This window comes from Protomyctophum parallelum (assembly GCF_964188405.1).
Source record: "Protomyctophum parallelum genome assembly, chromosome: 19".
NCBI classification, from domain to species: Eukaryota; Metazoa; Chordata; class Actinopteri; order Myctophiformes; family Myctophidae; genus Protomyctophum; species Protomyctophum parallelum.
This window is the reverse complement of record NC_139717.1, coordinates 38227508-38247526: the sequence shown is the minus strand read 5'-3', so window position 1 is coordinate 38247526 and position 20019 is coordinate 38227508. Positions and strand designations below refer to the sequence as shown.

General features: G+C 42.5%; 1 protein-coding gene across 1 annotated transcript; it reads right to left on the bottom strand.

Annotated features, from left to right (window-relative positions):
- Positions 1–1079: 1079 nt before the first annotated feature.
- LOC310876959 (apolipoprotein B-100-like) lies at positions 1080–15943 on the bottom strand (the record flags this gene model as incomplete). The annotated part of the gene is made up of 28 exons (XM_083790607.1): positions 1080–2156; positions 2360–2546; positions 2762–2873; positions 2985–8375; positions 8483–8847; positions 8967–9076; positions 9182–9345; positions 9574–9746; positions 9877–10081; positions 10342–10460; positions 10570–10749; positions 10843–11048; positions 11155–11322; positions 11790–11993; positions 12077–12256; positions 12364–12559; positions 12667–12878; positions 12972–13118; positions 13215–13323; positions 13443–13890; positions 13999–14084; positions 14186–14310; positions 14401–14553; positions 14701–14848; positions 15013–15158; positions 15272–15384; positions 15576–15602; positions 15892–15943. The coding sequence occupies 28 exons, from the start codon at positions 15941–15943 to the stop codon at positions 1080–1082; spliced, it is 10803 nt and encodes a 3600-aa protein (XP_083646733.1).
- Between the last annotated feature and the right edge of the window lie 4076 nt (positions 15944–20019).

Sequence of the window (20019 nt, the reverse complement as noted above, 5' to 3'; positions counted from 1 at the left end):
TTTGTTTTGTTGTGCTAATCCTCTCTACTATAGAGTGTGCTGACCATATAAGGAGTTCCTCCCTGTCCCCAGTTAACCCCTGTGGGTCAAAAAACCTTAGATTTTGTTTTTGGCTCTCTATCCTGATTGGATGAAAGGCTTAGGTCCCAGCCAAAAACGAAACCTAAGGTTTTTTGAGTGAAATCACTTAATATACCTTTAAGTACTGAAATGAGAAGATGTGCAATAATGTTAGGGAATTATCATTATAAATATGATAGATAGGCTACACATTACAATTTAAACCAGGAAAAGACTTGCTCTCAGCATACTGTAAGCCAGTGGTTCCCAAACCTTTTCACGTCCAGGACCCCCAAATTGACACCAATTATCCCGCGGACCCCCATTTGAAAAAATATGCCAGAGACCCCCATAAGAGAATATCTTTACGGCTCTATAGTGATTCTCAACCAGTTTCATTTCAAGGACCTCCAGTTTGACATATTAATCTACAGACCCCCATTTAATGCCAATTCTATCTCTGGGACCCCAATTTATATTGTAAAATCAATGTAAATGTAACTCTGAGAGTGAGTTACAGACCCATACGTATTAATTTGGTTCCAAACTATCATTTAGCTGGGGACCCCCTGGAACTCCCTCAAGGACCCCTGGGGGTACCCGGACCCCACTTTGGGAACCTCTGCTGTAAGCAGTACGTGTCTAGGCAGGCATATGTGTTGGCAGAGGTAGGGAAACCCATGAAAATGCAGACTGCATATAGCGAAACCAACGTTAGACAAAATGTAAAGTTCTGATTAAATAATTACTTGACACATTTGGATAATAATAAAAGAGCCATACAAAATTAAATAGTAAACTGATTTTATTTCATACTAATATTGCAGAAAGGTAGATAAGTAGGATAGAATACCATATCTGTTGATACAGGTTGTTATACTTTATATATTAAGTATTGTTGGGGTGTTATTAGATGTGTTTAATATATATATAAATATAGCTGAATGTCCAAAATTGTCATTAGAAGGTAGTGTTTTAGTCCTTGACAATCTCTCACTGGCGGAGGTAGAATGGAAGGTTTACTCTTCACTTGGCTGAGACATTTCAATCTCTGCACTTGGCATATCAATATCAGCGGTCAAGGAAGAGGTAGGTGCAAGGTCCATTGTAGCCTGGCGGGGGTAGAATGGAAGGTGGATGTCAAGCCTTCCTCCCTCAACCTTCACATACTCCTGGAACTCAGCGGGAGTCTTCTGCAGGAATTCAGAGACGGTGTTGCTTAACAGGCCAACCATAGATCTAACAACCTCCATGAGGTAATCAATGGTGCCATTCAAATACTCCATATCCACAACTGTGTTGGCCTGATCCATGACATTCTTCAGAAGAGTGACAAGGTTGCCATAGAAAGCATTGATGTAAATGGCAACGGCATCAAGGATGTCAGACTTCAGACTCTTATCAACAAACTCCTGAGCTTTGTCAACAAAGACCTTCAAGGTCTCGCCCAGCTTCTCCAAGATCATGTCCAGGCTCTCCAGCTGCTTAACAAGATCCACAACCTGGTTAAGGAAGGCCTTCACTGTATCTCTTAGTCGATCAATCATCTGAGCTCCGGACATGACATCTCCGATGGGCATGGTGACTTGAACGTTGCTCAACATGTCAACCATGGCGTTGAAAGTGAGCTCAGCATTAACAAGCATCATCTGGATGGCCTTCTCTAGTACAGCGGCAATTGTGCCGGTCAGTTTCTTGAGGACCTCTGGGAGTGTGGTCATCTCATCAGAGCCAGGCAGCTTGAACTGGGTTTCCCTCAGGAATTTGACAGCAGCATCCAGGAAGACCTGAACAATCTTCTGGTACTGAACGACAGTGTTTCTGAAGAGAATGGAAAGCTGGCTGAGCTCTGCAGCCTGGTCGTTGATGGTAGTGTAAGTCTCCTCAACCAGATTGACGATGGCACTCTTAAGTCCGGTGACATGTCCAATGAGCTGATACTTCTCACCAAAGTCGTTCAGGGTAGAGACGATGGCTGGGAGCCTCTCCTTTAGTCCGTTGATCATGATTTCAGGGGCCTCCATGTTGAAGGCAACATTCAGATCCTTTGCAGAAGCTCTAATGATGAAGATTTCCACATCATCCTCTGGCGCAGACTGGCAAAAAGAAAAGAAGAATAAATTGAGTTCATTCTCATTGACTTATACCCCCTAAATATGCAGAGTTAAGCGGGGCAATCGACGGCATTTGATGATTACATTTATAGTTTCAAATAATACATTTCAACATGTTGTTTAGACAATTTCTGAATTGAAAATTGTTTCATTATTCAGACAAAATATGAATGTAAAATACTCACAGCATAACGTCCATAAAGTCTTCCATTCATCTGAGATAGCATCCTGCCCTGGACCTGAAGACCAAGGAAGCCAGTTGATGGGGTGGAGAGAGAAGCAGTGACACCATCTCTGCTGGCAGCATAGCGGAAGCTCACATCGGTGAAGGTGGGACTGGTGATGTCCATGTTCAAGGTGAGGCGGCCGTCACTGAATAGAGAAATAACCATTAGAAACTAACACAAGATTATCCATATGGATAGATAATTACTTTTTTACAATTAATATTTACCTTCCGTCAGTGTCGCGTCTCTTCCTGATATGGAGAAAAAACAGGAATGTCAGTGTCTGAATTGCCTAAGAACACCGTAAATGGTCAATATAAAAACGAAATCAGTTGGGATGCTTCAGACAAAAGTGGGTACCTCATAGACTGGGACAGAACATGCTGAATGTCCATGATAAGGTCAGCATGGGTGAATACAGCCTTGCCAGTCAAGGACAGGGCAGCATTTTCAAGGCTTACAGTGATGGCAGCTATGGAAGCAAATTGTTTTAAAATGAATAACTACATTTGAAATATTATGTATGTATTTAATAGAACACAGCAGTGGCATTTAGTTTTATGAAGACAAAATAGGCACTCACAATCAAGGTCATAATCCAAGATGACAAAGACTGAGGTAGCAGTGGACTTGAATGTCACTTTGAAGACAGGGGCATCACCCTCCAACTCAGCTGCTAGGCTTGTGGTGTACACTGGAGTTACAATCTTGGCATTGGCAGATATTTTTTGCTTTGGGGCTGTCAGCTCAACAATGGTCTTCTCAAAGATGGTGAGTTCACCCAGGCTGCTTGGCTGAGACATATCAATCTCAATATCAGCGGTAAAGGAAGAGGTAGGTGCAAGGTCCATTGTAGCCTGGATAATATGCTTTCCATTGGTGTTGAAGTCCATGACATTTGCCTCGTTGTTGCTAGCAATCTTCAGAATTGCATACACATGGCTAAGGGAGGCCTCAATAGCCAGGCTTTGATCCAGATCCATCTCCAGGAGCTTGATTTCACCCTGGTTGAGTTTGGTGTTAGCAAGAACCTTGATTGTGGAGCGCAGGCCATCAGCGTTCAGGTACAGATGAGCCTCATTATTAAGAGCTGCCAAAAGTGGATATTCTTCAAACACTGTGCCCTCAATATTTACCATGTTGGTTGTCTCCACAGAAACATCCTCAAATGTTCCCTCCAGCTTCAGACTGTGGTCTGCCTCTGCCTTTCCAACAGCCTTGATAATGGGCAAATTGAAATCACCCTTCAGCTTCAAGGTGGAGACGGCATTTGCCTTGGTGGTGATGTCCGCAACCAGGTTCTGGTTGGCTTCCAGGTTGAGAATGGGTAGGGCACATTTGCCAACAGTGACTACAGAGACAGCAGCTTCGAAGGTCTCAGGATTCACAGTGATGGTGCTCTCATGGGTACCCTCAATATGGGGGTTCTCAAGGGACAGAGAGTTGGCCACCTTGATTCCTCTTCTGGTGGTCAGGCTGGTGGTGCCATCAAGCTTAGCCTTCAGGCTCTCAAACACAGAGGCGGTTGTTGCTCCCAGACGGAACACAATATCATCCTCATTGTACAGTCCAGCTTTAAGTTTGAGGTTGATAATGGCAGACTTAAAGGACAGCTCTGTGATCAGGTTACCCACAGAGGGAATCTGGATCAGACCCATCACATCAACAAGAGGGGCATACTTGCTCTTCTGGTACACAATCTTGGTTGCTACAGCAACATTCTGCTCTGTGGTAGTCAAGATGTTCTTCAGGCCTGTAAGTTCATATAAGTTCAGATCACTGATGGCTGGGGTCCGGATGTGAGCAAATGGCAGATTAAACTCAGGGATGCTGATGGGGGTCGCCAGGATGTCAAGATTAGCTTCGCCATCTACATCAGTGAAGATACCAAACTCCTTCTCATTGTTGTTAATGGTGACATTGTAGAACAATTTGTACTGATTGATACGTGCCAGGGCAACAGTGTTTATCTGTTGGGTGTCAGGTTTGAAATTAGCTGAGTAATCATTCTGAAGATCCAGTTTGGCAATCAGACTATCAGTGAAGCTTAACACTGTGTTCCCCTTGTTCTGGAAATCAAGGACAACTTCAACGGGACGCATGACAATGTTGACTGCATTAGAGATAACTCCGCTGAGTGTGCCAACCAGCTCTGTGTCGTGGGTTGCCTTCAACTCAATCTTGGTATCATAAAGGTTGACATTTCCAGATGCTACCAGAAGGCTGTTCTTGACAGCTGGGCCCTCTGCCTCAGAGCGGGCATCAAACTTGAAATAGCTGAAGATGACAGAGTCAGCGTTCAGGGTCTGTTTCATCTTCAGAAGAGCTGTGTCTGTATCGCTAGTGAAAGTCAGCTTGGCAATGTTGGGATTGATGGTGAAGAGCAGGTCACTCTTGTGGACTCCATCATGAGAGTTGAACTTGGCAGTGCCTTCATTTCCAACAGTCAAGGTAAAGGTGGTTCCCTCCTGGCGTGCAACAGCCTTTTGGGTCAGAGAAGATTCACTGGTGATGCCAATGATTGGGAAGTTAAGCATGTCAGAGTATGTGGTGTCAATTGTGACAGACAGGCCACCTGCAGTGGCAAAGAAGGCTTCATTCACAAGCTCTGCAGTGTAAGGTGAAGTGGTGGCCTTCACTGTGGTCTTAGCTGAGGCCTGGGCTGAGAGGTCTTTAAGAGTTAAAGATGCCTGGTGCTCAAGCTCAAGAACAGAGTGAGTGAACTTAAGGGTCTCAGCAACAATCACATTCTGCGCCTCAGGGACAGCAATGCGGGCTGTAGAATCCAGGTTGAAATTGAGGATCTCAAAGCTGGGAGATGTTGCCTGGGAGGTCACGAATGCTGTCACCTGAGGAGCATTCTCACCATCAACAGAACTCTGCAGCTCAGCAGCATTTCTGATAGTGTAGATGGGGGAGTTGACTCTCATCTCACCATAGAGTTTTCCAAATGCTGGCACCATGAATTCAGTAGGGATGTTTGGCAGCTTGAACTCAGGGATCTGGAGAGTCTCAATGAGCTTCTCAACAGGAACTGCAGGGATGACAGGGAATGAAATCTCTGGAAGGGTGATCTCAGGGAGTGAAATCACAGGCAGGTAGTTCATGTTCAGCTGCTCCAGGTAGTTCATGACGGTAGAAAGAGCAAAGTTGACAAACTCTCTGATGGCTTCGAGCTTCTGGGGGATTTCGAGTGCCTTGATCAGCTCATTTACTTGAGCGGAATATGCAGAAATCATCTGGTTGACCTCATCAGCAAAAGCATTGTAGTTGAAAGATTTAAGGTACTGTACAATGTTGTCAAGGTACTCATTCATTTTCTCAACCACTTGTTTAATCTCTGTGGCTTTCAGATAGTTGATGGCATTTTCCAGTACCTGCATGATCTTAACAGGCATCTCAATGGCTTTCAGGTTGTTAACTAGAACTTGGACAGTTTCATCAATCTTGAACTGCTTGATGAGCTCCACAACCTTTTCCAAGATGGCCTCTACCTTCTGGTCAATTTCAAACTTGACGATCAACTCTCTGAGTTTAGCAACAATTGTGTTGAATTTTCCAATTATGTCAAACTGTTGAATCAATTCTTTGAGAGTTTCAACTGTTGTACCAAAGAGTTTTGTTGGAAACTGTGCCATCAGCTCTTGAATGTATGCATCCAGGTTGAGGGATGAAATGTAGGTTTTCAGCTGTTCAGCAAACACAGTAATGTCAAAGCTGGCAATGAACTCCTTCAACTTGCTGACAACCATTTCTAGCTTAGCCTTGACATCAAACTGAACATCCAGATCACGAAGGAAGGAAAGGCTACTTTCACTTAGCTTCTGCAAGTCAATCTGTTTGATGACCTCTTCAATGGCATCAACCATGGCAACAATCATATCCCTGATATTATACTCTTCAAGGAAAGTATTCAGCTCCTGGTTCAGTCTATTGATGACATTCTCAGACAAGGTGCCACTTGCTATCATTTCCTTGGTATAAGAAATAATTTCCTGCATGCGGGAAGCAATTTCTGTAAGCATTTTCTCAAGAACATCCTTCAGGTTCATCAGGGAGGCCTCCAGTTCTTCAATGGTGATAACATATTCCTGTGTGAAATCAATCAGGGTCTGCTTGAGCTGCACTGCTTTGCCTTCAATATTCAGTTGAGAAACAAAGTCACTCACATACTGAGGAATAGCCTCGATCTTAGCCTTTATGTCTTCATTGTTGATGTAGTTTTGCAGTGCTTCTGCCATGCTCACAAACACGACCTTGATGTTTTCAAGGAGAGCTGGGAAATTCTCAATGAAAGGCAACATAATCATGTGGCTCTCAGTGCTCTTATCATATTTAAGGAAGCCAGAGATGGAAAACTCCTGGTTTTCACTGGAATCAGTGTTGAGAAGGCTAGTAAGGAGGGTGTTGGACATCTCCAGTCCAAGCCTCTCAGCATTGTTGTAGGCATTAACTTCCTGGCTCAACATGTGGTTGTTCATCTTAGATTTCAGCATCATTGTGGCCTTCTGTTCCTGAGGAGTCAGCAATGCTTCCATCTTATTGTCAACAGTGGTCTCAAGGGAGAAACCATCATTCAGCTGCTGGGTCACTGAGGCTCTGCATTCATTTGAGGTGACAACGGCCAGGGGCTGTGCTCTAAGAAGGAACTTGCCATAGAGCTGGCCGCTCTGCTTGCCATACAGGGTCAGGTCGCCATCAGCATTGAACATGGCATCAAGGTTGAAGTCGAAAGGAATGAAGCTAGTGCGGATGGAGTGGTCATAGCGCATGGGCTGAGAGTTGAAGCGGGCATCATTGGTGATCCTGGCGGCAAGACCAACAACTTCAAGTTCACTGTTCTGGTTCATGTGGGTTCCAAACACCTTTCCGGTTGTGCTGCACTTAGCACTGGCAGTCACGTCAGCATAATTGATCTCATAAGTGTGCTTGATCTCCTCTTCACCATAGGTGGCTTTCAGGCTTCCAGTCAGGTCCATCTTGTAAAGCTCTGCCATCAACTGAGCCTCATTGATGATGTTGGCAGCCAGCAGTTTCAGGTTGTTATTCACATTTGCAGAAGCGGTGTAGGGCTTCAAGGCAATGGTGATGTCATGGCTATAAGTGGCATACTCACTGACGATGGCCTCAGCCTTGGTGTCGAAGTCAAGGCTAGAGAGAGTGATGGTCAGAGTGTTGGCATTATCAACCTTGATGTCACGCACTTCAGCCTTGTTGATAATGGACAGCTCAGCCAAACCCTCTTTGTTTATTTTCAGAGTAGTTTTCTGAACAGCCTCATTTTCAAGGAGTTTCAAAGTAGCATCACTGCTTAGAGCCAGGCCATTGACATCAAGAGTGGCAGTAAGCAATGAGTAGATGCGGTTTTCAGAGTGGTCAGCATTGGTCTCCATCTTGATGATGACTTCATCTGTGGCAGCAGAGGCCTCAGCCTGGTTATGTACCTTCATGCCAAATACCATAGCATTTGTATCGCATGTCAGGGCCAGTTTGTTCTCCTTGAAGGAAAGCTCTGCAGCATGGGTCAGGATGTCGTCAAAAGCATTAGTGTTTGACACAACACTGAGCTCACCATTGACAAATGTGGCGGCAATGGTGTTCTGTGCCTTAAGAATGGTGGTATCAATCTTCAGAGAGGAGTCAATCTTTGCTTCTGGTCTGAATGGGAAGATGGCGAAAGCCTGGGTAGAAATGGTGTTGCCATAGATGGGTCCTGCTTTGATTGATCCCTCAAGGTTGCTATCAGCAGAAAGTTCTTCAGTATTGAAGCCAACCGCGCCAGTGTGTTCTAGCTCAATTAGCAGGCCAAGAGGACTTGTTGCTACAATCTTGCTGCTGGACTTGACACTGATTGTGTCAGTGAAGGTTCCAACCTCCATGATGCTCACACTGGCTTCAAGAAGTTTATGGGTCACAGCAGCTTTCACGTGGGCCTTGAGAGAATCAGATGGAGTGGCAACCAGCAATCCAGAGCCTGAAACAGGGAATACAGTGCATTTGTGAGTTTCAGTCAACACTTGAAAATAAAGCTTTAAGTTATGTTTTATTGCTGATTGTAATACTTTTTAAAGAACATTTTACCTTCCATCTTGAGGGCCAAGATGTCTACTGGGGAAGTTCCCTCCATTTCAAACTTGGCTGAGTAGCTTGGTGTATCAGCAGCGTCTTTTCCCAGAGCCGCAGATACCTCTAACTCGTACAGGTTAGTGCTTGCTTTAGCTACAACCTCAGCCTTTCCAAAGAAAGGAACAGAAATGGTCTCAGGGACAACCAGCTCTGGGAGGGGAATTTCAATGGAGGCAACCTCCAGGCCAAACTGGGGCAGTGACAGGCTTGGGGTGGCCAAGGCAGGTGGGAAGTTCAGGTCTGCTGTTGTTGACTTTCCTCCAAGAGGCAGAGTGATGAGGAAGCGTTCATTGTTGAAGTTGTAAGCAGCCTTTGCCTCACTGCCAAAAAATATATATTTAACAATATATGAACACATCTTTATTATTTACACATATCACATATCCTCCTGGCTGGCTATTTAACAATGTGTATTTTTTGACCAAAACATTTAACTTACGCATTGAAGAAAAGTTTTTCTGGCATTGTAATTTCAGGCATGGCAGGTATCCTCATGTAAGTGATGTAAGGGATACCAGAAACATATCTGTCCATGTAGTTGTTAGTTGCCTAAAATGACACATTAGTACAATGTTAATTGTAATGTTAGTAAAATAAATATCCATTCATGTTGAAGTGACTGAAGCATAAAGTGACATATGGGTATGGTTTTACCTCCACAGACATGGTGATGATTTGACGGACCTTCATGTCAATCTGTCCAACCTGCATTTCAAGAACTTCATTGATAATCCTTTCAACTGCCTCAGCATTGGGGAGCATTTTCTGGATCTGAGAGTTCATCTCAGACTTGACCTCAGCCTCAATCTTGCTGTCATCTGCAAAAAGTTATTTACGTTAGTTTCACAGAATAATAAATAATGTTAATAAGATGCAAGATGAATTCCGCAGATAATGATATACATTTAAAAAATGGGGCTGTGTGAATGAGGAACGCCAAATTGGTAAAATCAACTGCTGTGATTAATGGGAAATATATTTGGATGCAATAGTAGCACATAATGGAGGGTTCTATAACACAGGGGAATGTAATATTCATATCCTACCATATTTCAAGGCAATCTTCTGCAGTGAGGCGGTCTCTGGGAGCTTGATGTCACTTGTGAGCTCTAATTCCAGTGTCTCACCACGCTTCAGGTTGGCCGTGAGGCTGGCATCAGCCTTCATCAAGGGAACCAGCAACTGGAGCTGCAGCATAGCTTCCTCCATCGTTGCCACCCTAAGAAGGGGAAATCTATGAGTTACTGTAATGGTCTCATACCAAACATTGATGAAGTAATGTATACAGATACAAATACAGTATACAAGTATACTGATATTTGTTTCTAATATTTTGATTGATTTCATACTTGGCACGGGCAACCAGGGAGAGCTGAGGGATGTTCTTGTTGATCAGGTCAAGGGAGATTGCGTAAGCTCCATTGCCCTTGGTTTTGGCATCAACGACACCCAGCCTGAATCCAGCCTCCAGGTCGTAGTCAGGGATCTGGAAGTCAGTAGTGAGGACATTCTTCGCCCTGTTGTACATCACAGTTGCTGTAGCCTCACCAGCACCTGGTAAAGGAAAACATGCCTTCAGCTGTTTACACTATTATGCAGTCATGAACTATGTTGACGTAATATTAAGGGAAATCCTAGTGGAATATTCTTAAGTTAAAATCTGTGCCTGCAGTGTAAGCCCCCACAAACAAACATGTTTGTGTATAATAAATGTGACAATAAGAACAGCTCCAATGTAAGAGAAATGCCATCACCTCCGCTTATTAATAAGCTATTTTATAGCTTTGAAATAATTATTTGCTGTATCTTGTTACCTTCCGCCGTCAAGACCATTTTCATGATGTCAACCTTCTCATCTTCTGTGACGAGCTCATAAGTGATGGTAGCAGAGTATTCAGTCACCTCGCCAGTAGGATGGAGCTCCACAGCCAACCTGAGAGGTAGATCCATTTTACGATTGATTTGACTTAAATACAATTTAAAGGGCATTCCATTCACGAATGCTGTTCTAGTATTTTACAAGTTTCAGGGCTTTCACTTACTTGCTGTCTCCGGTGAAGGGGAAGTAGGGGGTCTCATAATTGTAAGCATCAGTGTACATCAGGGAAGTGCAGTACTTCATTCCAGCGAATAAGGGATTACACTCACTGGCATCAACCTTGTCCTCCACCATAGGGGGGATAGTTTTAATCTCAGCACCATTCACTGCTACAAATGTGTTTCTGTAATTGAGAATGAAGAAAGTTTGGATTGTTGCATTTACAGGAATTAGATTCCTTATAGACAGTTTGCGTACATAGTCAGTTGAGGCTTACGTAATGCTGATGAGCTTGGTAGGATTCTTAGGAGCAGGCATGGTGAACTTCATTTCACTACTTCCCATGGAGATCTTCGCGCTCAGTCCGCTCTCATGGAAGAGGTTGGTGTGCATCTCCAGTCCAGTGTTGATGTACTCAGGAATGAAAGAGCCTATCTGAGTCGTAAACTCAATGCCAGCAGAGGGCATGAAGGCAATCTCGCTCTAGGGGGGAAAAAGTGGTCAGCCAGCGATGGGTTATGAGAGAGATACCATATGTAATGGTACATCTCATTATTATTAATCTTTGTGAAAATGAGAAGATCTTTACCATGTCACGGGCAATGTTGAGTCCACCCTTGATACCAGGAGTGAAGGTACCAGACAGGGCAATCCTCAGAGGCACACCAGTAGCAGTGGGCAGGAAGAACTCATTGTCCATGAAGATGTAGTGAGCGAAGACTTCATTGTCAGCTTTAGTCATCAGTCCCTTCATCAACTGTCAGGAAATAGAAGTCAGTTCAACTGTGTCAAAAATCAGTAAATGACAATTCTTTATAGCATTTTTTGGCATGGCTTTTGAAGAATACGTCATATGGGATTTTTAAATTTAGAGCACTTATGATGTAAATCGTTTGCCAGCCAAGTCTATGGACTTTAATTTGTTTAATTTGTTTGTTTGTTTAGGGCACTAAATGTGAACATAAGACATTGTGGTCGATAACTCAAACAAACTAATTTTGTTTCATACAAGAAATAAGCTAGAATCTTATTCATGCCCCGAAAAAACACCAAGAATGGCTGGGGGGCATGCCACCCCACACATGACGCCCCGGGTAGGCATGCTTAAAACAAACATTAAAAGTTCATATACTTGGCTGCCACCTCACCATGTAGCAGTGAAGTCTATGGACCCCCTGTGGTGTACAAAAGCAAAAAAACTAAGTCTGATTATGTTTTACTTACATCCATGGGGAGCATCTTGAGCATGTTATCAATCATCATGGCAGCAGAGTAGGCCATCTCCTCCATGTCACTGGTCTTGAGATATCCCAACTCATTTCCCAAAAGTCTCAGGTAAACCATAGCCTCAGGGGTCTGCTGGGCTTTCAGTTCAGTCACCAGTTTGTTAAGGTTGCGTCCGATTTCTCTCATGATGTTCTGGGTGGCCTAAATATATACAAATAATGAGATGATGACTTATGAGTACTTTGTAAAGTAAGTAAATTAACATCCAAACCTTTCTAACTTACCTGTCTCTTTCGTCTGTCGTTCCTTAGAGCGGGGAGCAGGTTCTTCAGGACCAGGCTGACCTCCTGGGGCATTTTGTCAGAGACAAAGTACATTGTCTTCAGCACTGTGTCTGGGAAGAATCCGTTCTCTCCAAACAGGGCCTCAACAGTTGGCTCAACTCCGGTGCCCTCCATGCCGATCTGGAAATGTATGAATGTTCGTTGTTAATGTGACAATTGAAAGGTGAGTTTGAATAACTGAGCAATCCATTATTATATCTTACAAGGAAACAATCGGTTTTAATTACCTCCATCATGTCAATGTCATAGCCAAAGGCTTTCAGGGTCATCTCAAGCATGACCTCCTTGGGCAGATAGCTGGCACCCTCAAAGATCATGTTGCCCTCCACAGATCCAACCTTGTAGTTGCGGGAGAACTTGGTTGGGTCCATGACAGTTCCAATCTCATTACCTTGCAGGGCATCGAGGATCTTCTGTCTCAGCCTATAAGAAAGTTAGATGTACTAATTAGAGTTAAGCATTAAATGAAAGATGAAATCCTCTTACCCACAGCTCATGATGCATATTTAATATTAAAAGGCTTTACTTACTCTTCTGTCTCGGGCTCAGTTGAAGACAAGATGTTGGTAATATGGGAGATGACAAAGCTCCTGGCTTGCTGGTCAGGTTCAATAGGCAGGGCAGCAGCCAGCTGGGCGAGTTCACTTGGCTGGGGGTCTTTCATTAGCACCAGGTAGGCAGCAACACGCTTCTGCAGGGGGCTAGCACTGTCCAGAAGCACCTGCATGAGAATCTCTCTGCCCTGTGACAGAGAAATACATCCATCATTGAATTAAAAAATAATCTCTATTACTTCTGTAAAGTCTCAAACCGTGCTAATGTATGTATGACTTGCCTCCTCAGGGACAGGGGTCAGCCTGAAGGCCTGGATGGCAGCTTGCTGAACAGCAAGGGATGCAGCAGGCTGGTTCACACACTCGATCACAGCAGTCCTCAGGGCAGGGCCGGCAGCGCCCATGGCTGCAGCCATGTTTCCAATAACCTAAAGTCATGAAACCATTGATGAGTTTGATCTGTTATCTACTATCTTGTAAAGTATTAACTATTAAGTATAAGTCTGTTAGAGATAACCACTCACCCTCAGAGTCATGAAGGCATTGTCACCAGTGCAGTCGCCCAGCTGGGAGCCCATGAAACGAGCAACAGCATGGATTTCAGGGGTCAGTTTGCCTTCAGCTTTGTAGAACCTATTAAGGAAATAACATTGAATTGAACATGAATGTGGCAGTTGAGTTATCTATTGTGTAACACAAAATAAGCTAGTACTAACAGTACTAGTAAGTAAGTTCAAGACTTGTTTCCTCACCTCTTGACAACATTGCTGAGGGCATACATGATGGTTTTGCTGGGCTTGTACTGAGCCATCTCCAGCATGTCATTGATCAGGAGGGGAGAGGGGTTGGACACCAGTCCCAGACCAAACACGGTGGCATCAACCTCAACAGCGGAGCTGTCGTAGGTCCTCAGGATCTGCATGATGGCACTGCTACACTCAGGAGTACCACACTGGGCCAGAACCTGGTAGCTGAGTGAACGGGACATCTCAAGAGCCTCGGGAAGGGCAGCGCTCAGGGTCTCCATCCTCATTTCACGGACCACATCAACCAGTACATGGAAGAGATGGGCCCTCCTCTGACCCTCGGTCTCAGGCAGATTAACCAGTTCTCTCAGGAGAACCAGACCAGCATCCTTATCCTGGATAACACTCTTGTCAACAGGAGTCTCCATGTTCAGCCCCTTGACAGTGGCTGCATCTATAGTAAACAGAGAGTAAACAGTCGAAAATGAATTGATGAAAAAAAGAAAGAAAGAGAAAACAAAGAACATCCAGAGGAAAAAAATGAATGCAAAGGTCTCCTTACCAAAGTCAAAGACTCTGTCGTTGTAAGCAGAAACCTCCAGCAAAGTCAGAGACTGCTTGCCAACATTGGTAACACCATATTGTCCCCTATGGGCAAACAACACGTAGTTAAGATCTATTACATAATAGATGCATGCAAAATCATGTACGTACTGTATACTGTGAGATAACAGTGTAGGTTGACTTACTTGTGAGAGAAAGGAATCAGCATGTGGTTCTCAGTGCAGGCACCAGAGGTCATGTGCATGTTCTCATTGTCAAACTTGTAGTTACAGGTCTGGGAGCTTCTGACCAGCTGGGCAAGAGGGTAGTGCTGCAAGTAGATAGTTATTAGCCTATTTCTCAGACTCACAGTATGGCATTTTACAAACAAGCAAACAACCACATTGCTTGGATGTCTTACCATGTCAGAGATCAGAGCCAGGGGGCTGGTGTGGTCTCTCATGGGGACAAACTTGTCACATTTGGACAGATCCCTGGTGAGGCTGACGTCTGTAGCGATGTCCTCTCTTTCATTGACAGAGTAAGAGGTACTGCATTTGCCATGGATGGTGGGCTAGGATGAATGCAGAGAAATACAAATGTGATCGTTCTTCCCTCAAATATAAAGTATAACAAAAACTATTCATGTAGTGTAGGCTATACAAGAATACACATGTGGATACCTGCAGTGAGGTATAAATTAAAGAGCAGTTTAATGTACCATGTTCTTGTTCTTTTCCTCTTCCAGCAGAGGCACGGCCAGGGCAGAGATGATACCTCTCTTCATGTTCAAGATTGTCGACGTCTCACCCTCCTCAGGGTACAGTTTGACATCGTACTCACCCTCAACCACAACCTTCAGAGCATATCTAAGAAAAAAATAAGAAAAACATACAAGAGGACTTACTATCAAGAATAACTTGAAAACAATTGTATTGCTTTAAAAGTGTTGTACCGCAGTTCTTATTTTAATTGCAATCATGTATTCAGTCACATAAAAACATGTAGATTATGTGCTGGTGGCATAACCTACTTCTCCATTTCAGCAGCAAAGGCCTCAGAGCTGGGTGCAGGGACGACCACAGCATTGCCATCGGCATCCATGTCGACCACCTCACTCAGGCTACAGCCTGTGGTGCGGACGATGAAGTTGCACATCTGGGGCACTTCAATCTCCACCTGTGCAGGTGTCATTTTAGCTTTCAGGATATTACGAGGAAAGATATACATGAACAAAAATGTGTACTTTTGCTTAAGTAATATTTACTATACTGTATATATGCATTGTGTACCTTGCAAGAGCCCTTGGGTCCATTGCGAAGATTTGAAGCACCGTTGATGGCGTTCAAGGATTCGGCTTCATAGAGGTATTCATATTTGTTGAATGCTTTGTACCTTTGGTTCACTGTTAAAAATAAATTATTTTATTATTATATAATATTAATTACTGTACGTACAAGTATTTTCAGCAATTCAATAGGGTCATAGTTGTATGACTGGTTAAATGACTGGTTTTATTGTTAAGTCAACAATATGTCTATATAAATCTATGTGTGAAATCTATGTGGATTATGTTTAATAAATATAGGAACGTACACAGGCATGATCCCTCCTCTTGGGCATCTATAAGGAAAACACAATAAGTTTAAATGAATAATGAATAAATAAAGTTTAACACAATTAAGTAAAATAACTAAGTACATTTCTTTTTTTTCTTTTAAAGATTTAGAATTTCTTACAATTTTCCATTTCCATCATTTACAGTAGGCTATATAGTTACCTCAAGAAAATCTGTTGATTTGATGAAGTTTGAACTCAAAATTAAACTTTTAACTTCTAGTTTTACTAGTACAATCAGTGAATCAATTCGTCATTAACTGCAATATTTAATGCAATTACAAAAAATACTTACAAGCCAAGGCAAGTGTGGTTAAAAGCAGCAGACAGAGCTTTGAGTCCCCCATGATGCGGGTTCGTTGAAGCTCTCTCCTTATGAGATGCTGAGTACTCAGAGAGACTGAAGCCTGGGTCTCAGCAGAGGTCTTTTATACCCATGGTTTTCCATTGGAACATGGGAGTCGCTGTACAGACAAAGTCCAAAAAGGCAAAGTTTCATTTTAGGCTGATCAAGCCTGCACATACTGTAATATGTTCAGCATTGTGTAGACGGCCCATGACCTGCTTTGGTCTTATTGCATAAACATGGTCTACTTTTATGATTCATACCATTGCTCATAGTCAATGCATCTATAGCAACAGCTACCATGCAGCTAGGTCATTGAGTTCAGTTCAGATAGGTTATGTCAAACTTATTTATATATTTACTAGTTCTCATGTGTAATCTTACATATATGCAAATAACTGGCTTAACCCGTTTAGGACTAAGGCCGTTTCTAAAAAAACCTAAGTGTTCTGAGAAATTTTAAGTAGGCATATTTAGTCAAAAATGTTATGTTGCTATACTGTACATAGCAACAAGAACCCCATAAGGGTTTCCTTCCTGTCTTGAAGGGTTCCCATACTGAATGGGTGAATGGGTGAAAGGGGTATTTAATTTTAAACGTTTTTGGGGTCATTTAAATGTCTACTCTGGCTTTTGTGTGCATCCCAGACAGTTTTTAAGTTCATTGATTCAGTATTTGATATTCGTTTTAACAGACACACTCCCCTCCTATATAAACCCATTGAACTTAAAACTCAATTTTAACCATGTTAGACTCATTGAAAACAGTACATATCCCATGTTCTGGTGACATATATTGCCCTCACCCATTAAAAGCAGGGCCAAATTAGCCATTGGGCCAGTGGGGCTGTGGCCCAGGGGACCCTTCGGGGAAATTGGACCGCTCTGAGTCTGTACTGGGTTTGAGGACCAGACAAGAGGGGACATGGGGGACCTTTATTGGCCAATAGTTTTGTTAAATGTAGGTTAAATATTTGATAAAAACACGAAATCTGCACGCACACGAGCTATGGGGGGCCAAAAACATTGGTGCACATTCTGCTCACAAAGATATTCATCCATCCATCTTCAACTGCTTATACGTAGTCGGGACGCGGGTGCAACGGCTCCACCAGAGAGCTCCAGACTTCTCTCTCCAGAGCAACATTAGTAACTTCCTTCTGAGGGATCCCGAGGTGTTCCAAGGCCAGTGAGTCGATGCGATTCCTCCAACTGCGCCTTGGTCTGCCCCGAGGTCTCCTCCCTGTGGGACATGCCTCGAGACCTCCCTAGAGAGACGCCCCAGAAGCATCCTATAACCAGATGCAGGAACCACTTAAGCTGGCTCCTTTCCAAGTGAAGAAGTAGCGACTCTACTCCGACTCTACTTCTACTCTACTCCTGCACACAAACAGAAATGTTATATTTATGCCAGAAATGTTCTAGTGAAACATCCCTTTAATAATCAAAAGTTATGCGGGAACGCCTAATACTGAGTGGAAGAAAAATACTTTCTGGCCTTGACAGCCCATACTGTACATCCAAACAGAAAAGTCCTATCTGATTGATTGCATTAAACGATGTTAAACTCACTTTGACACTCACTTTATGCATGCGCATACATCACAATGGTGATGAACAATTTGTGAGGATCTTTTGGTGCATTAAACAAGCTGTATTACAATCTGGGCAACTTATGTATGGGCAAAGCGAGATTATTGTACTTATATATTGATGTTAAACCAAAATCCTAAGTATATAGTGATGTATGCGAGTCTGTGTATAGAATGTCTATGTTGCATTAAGTGGAATATTCAACAAATTAACAGCTACAGTAGAATCCCCACTTTACTTGGTAAATGTACATATCCATTATCCATATACTGCAGTAAAATCAGACACAACCAAGAAACTATGAGGTTTTTGTCCAATGGCATTGATAAGGAGTAATTACATTAAACTTAGTTATCAAACACCCCCTTTTCCTTAAAAGATGGCTGATTAGGTCTTATACACCACAAATCTGTTTTGGGCCATATCATAATATTTAGTTCTATTTTCAAATGACACATTGGGGAGTAGCTTTCAATAAGGGTGCTGAAACAATTCAATATCCATTTGTGCAGCAAAGTCAAGGCATGTAGCAACAGCTAAAGGGTCATGGATACAGTTGTGGGTTTGTTGGCATAAAATCAATGCTACTGTCTGTCTGAACACCCTTTACGTCTGTGTTGTTTCGAAAATATTGAACCAATGGAAAGTATTAAAAAGTGCTTTGGCGAAAACCACCTAACTCCATTGGATCCTCAAAGTATCTGCCAAACCACCTAACTCCACCCGTTTAGACATATATTTTTTCTTTTTTTTAAATAAATAAATTAGCTATTAGATATCTCATTTGGCTGATCAGTTGAAACACTTTTTATCAGTCCATTTTCCCCAGTAGTTACTGCACTTTGGCTTTGTATGGCATACATTTGCGACACATGAACTGGGACTTTTGTCCCTGGGCATTGATAGGGAGTAATTACATCTCTCTCTAGGTTGTCCTCACACGTCTGCTCGTTATCATCAAACATCTCCTCATGAGGACTGTTGGACTACAGTCTCTAACCTTGTGTACACATGAACGTGCTTACATTGATTTTTTTTTTACATGTTCTTTGACATGGCACATGTCATGTAGCAATAAATTATTGATCAGACTCTTTTATTGCAAAACATTTTTGAGATGCATGGCGGATATGGCTTGAATCATACCTTCCATTAGCTTTTGCTTTTTTCATAGAAGCACTTGGTGCTCTTGGATGAATGTATACAGTTTACATAAGCCTACATGTAGCATTTTAATAGAACTCTTACACTATTAGAATGATCAATCTCTAAACTACACTGTGATATTACCAGTGTAATGTGTGTAACCAGTGTATGGGATATACCTCATGAAATTGAAAACTGTTTGCTTAACATGAAATATTTTTTCTTTTATTGGGATTAATATTATACACTTTAGTCCCAAGATGTATAGGTCTATGCATCACAGTCATCTGAGGACGACCTAGAGAGAGACAGGGCCAGTGACTAATTAACTAGTGTTCTTATGATAAATCTGCTGGTAGGTGGAGGCAAAGCAGATTGTAAAAGCCTTGGCAAACCCAGAGGCTGGAGCAGAGGCTGATGTGTGACCATGTACTGAGAGTCGCTCTGGAATCTGGATTAAGAGTGTCTGCTAAATGCCTAAATTGTAAATTGAGAGGACTTAATTGCTCCATGAGTTTGACTATGTCTGCGGGAAGACCAACAGTTGTCACAACTGGAACCAATTTTAAAAAGGCAATTTTTATTATATACTGGGAATAAACATAACTTAAAAAAAAGAATGAAGTGGGGTATTCAAAGATAGTACTGGACTAAAAGTTGAAGAAATGGATAGTCTTCAAAAGACAGGTAAACCCTAAACTGGATGACATGCATATAGGCCTTCTCATAGTGTACCATTTTGTTAAATGGACCTTAATTGGACCCTTACAGGTCGAAACGTTGGTTTCTGTTAATAAACTTCCAGCATCGTGGCTATGAGTGTGCAGTCTTTTCTTATTTTTTCATTGTTAATTGGACCTTAATAAAGGGCAAATTTTGTTTTTTTCATTTGCTGCTTTCTTTCGTTTTAGCGATTTTAGCTATTTTTGACAGGGGGCGGTGGCATTCGAACATGGGGCTAAATATGTATTTCTTTACAAAATTGTATAGAGCTTTATTTTTTTTATTATTTACTATAGTCCTACTAGACCCCAGGAAATGACATCTGGCCACAAAGGATCACAGGATCTACTGAATGTGAAGGGGGTACTATAGGGGGCTGCGTGTTGTATGGCTCAACAGGTCAGTTTGTCACCCCTTCACATTCAGTGATCTTTTGTGGCCAGATGTAATTCCCTGGGGTCTAGTTGGACTATAGTAAATAATAAAATAATAAATCGCTATAAAACTTTGTAAAATAAAATACATATTTATCCCCATGTTCGAATGCCCCCGCCCCCCTGTCAAAAATAGCTAAAATCGCTAAAACGAAAGAAAGCAGCAAATGAAAAAAAGAAC